General features: G+C 41.8%; 1 protein-coding gene across 1 annotated transcript; it reads right to left on the bottom strand.

The window, feature by feature from the left end:
- Window positions 1–6: 6 nt before the first annotated feature.
- LOC118323866 (14-3-3 protein beta/alpha-1-like) lies at window positions 7–1,622 on the bottom strand (the record flags this gene model as incomplete). The annotated part of the gene is made up of 5 exons (XM_035655922.1): window positions 7–305; window positions 400–495; window positions 705–868; window positions 1,145–1,268; window positions 1,374–1,622. Coding segments are annotated over 5 exons (690 nt in total), but the record flags the coding sequence as incomplete, so codon positions are not given.
- Window position 1,623: the final 1 nt, after the last annotated feature.

Below are 1,623 nucleotides of genomic sequence, written 5' to 3'. Positions count from 1 at the left end.
AAAAAAAAAAAAAAACAGCAACATGGACTCACTAATCAATACAACATGTTTCCACAAAGTGACTGAATCTGCTAACTGAAAATTACCCTGTCACCTCACAGTGAACTGAGAGGGGTAAACTAGTTGGTCAGGAGCAATTCAGGCTGCTTGTCATACAGAAGTGGGAGGAGCTGATGGAGTGGAGGGGGATGTATATAAGCTGTCTGTGTTTAAGATAAGAGTGTAGGTGGATTAACAGTGCAATTCCATTAGTTTTCCCCGTCTCCGGTCTCTCCCTCATCTGCCTGGTTTTCTGATGTCCACAGCTGGGAACAGAGTAAAGAGAAAGATGTTATGATTTGCTGTGAATAATACATCAAGATCGATCAGAGGCAGAACAGCACGTGGCTTAAAACTCACAGTCAGGTTGTCCCTTAGTAGTTGCATGATCAGGGTGCTGTCTTTGTAAGAATCCTCGTTCAAAGTGTCAAGTTCAGCGATGGCTTCATCAAATGCCTGAAATACAAAAAGATTACGCTTGTTATTTCCTCTGAACACTGTTTGGCAGAGACAAAACAACCAAACAACCTTTAGTGCTGACTCGAATAAAATGCCCTTCCTAATATAAGCAAGTACTTAAATGTGCCCAAAGATTCTGGCTATTTTTCTTGAAAAACACAATTAACCTGTAAAAGATGTCAAAAACATTAGGCTTCAGTTCATACCGTCTTAGCCAGGCTGCAGGCCTTGTCCGGGTTGTTTCTGATTTCATAGTAGAAGACTGAGAAGTTGAGGGCCAGGCCAAGCCGGATAGGGTGTGTTGGCTGCATCTCTCCCTTGCTAATTTCAAAAGCTTGCTGGTACGCCTGCTGGGAGTTTTCCACTGTATCTTTAGGCAGAAACAGATTAACAAAAAAAAAAACATCATTTACAGTACATTTTAAAGCACATTTTAAAGCAGGATTAATTGATTTTTTTTTGGCCATTTGGGGGCAGCGGAACAAACTGACATATGTCACATTATTACTGAAATGGCAGATGTGTTAGCAAACAGTCACTGATTACATATTAAAAAATAAAATATACATATATATATTTATTATTGCAGCTTTAAGCACATTGTGTTACAGCACAAAATTCTAACGTAAATCACGTCCTCACTTACCCTTCTTGGCATCCCCAGATGCAACCTCAGAGAGGTATCTATAATAATCGCCTTTCATTTTCAGGTAGAACACCTTGCTTTCAGCAGCAGTTGCGTTGGTAATGAGAAAGTTGTCCAGTAGCCCCTGAAAACAGCAGAGTTTTAAAATTGTATCAGGTTAAATCACACACACACAAAAGTACATTATGTTGGACTGTCTTTAAACACCAAAGAAATGAGCAACTCTTACGAGCACATCATGGCAGATTTCCTGAAGCTCAGATTCAATCTTCTCCCGGTATTCACGTGCCATCTGCTGTTTTTTGTCATTGCCCTCAGTCTTATTCTCGATGCTGGAGATGACGCGCCAGGATGAACGGCGTGCGCCTACCACATTCTTGTAGGCAACTGAGAGAAGGTTGCGCTCCTCATTTGACAGCTCCCCACCTTGCTCCGTCACCGACTTCATGGCTGCGGCCATGTCGTCATAGCGCTCAGCC

Source organism: Morone saxatilis, unplaced genomic scaffold, assembly GCF_004916995.1.
Source record: "Morone saxatilis isolate NCDOM2014 unplaced genomic scaffold, NCSU_SB_2.0 Contig15, whole genome shotgun sequence".
Taxonomy (NCBI): domain Eukaryota; kingdom Metazoa; phylum Chordata; class Actinopteri; family Moronidae; genus Morone; species Morone saxatilis.
This window is presented reverse-complemented; position numbering and strand designations above follow the sequence as displayed.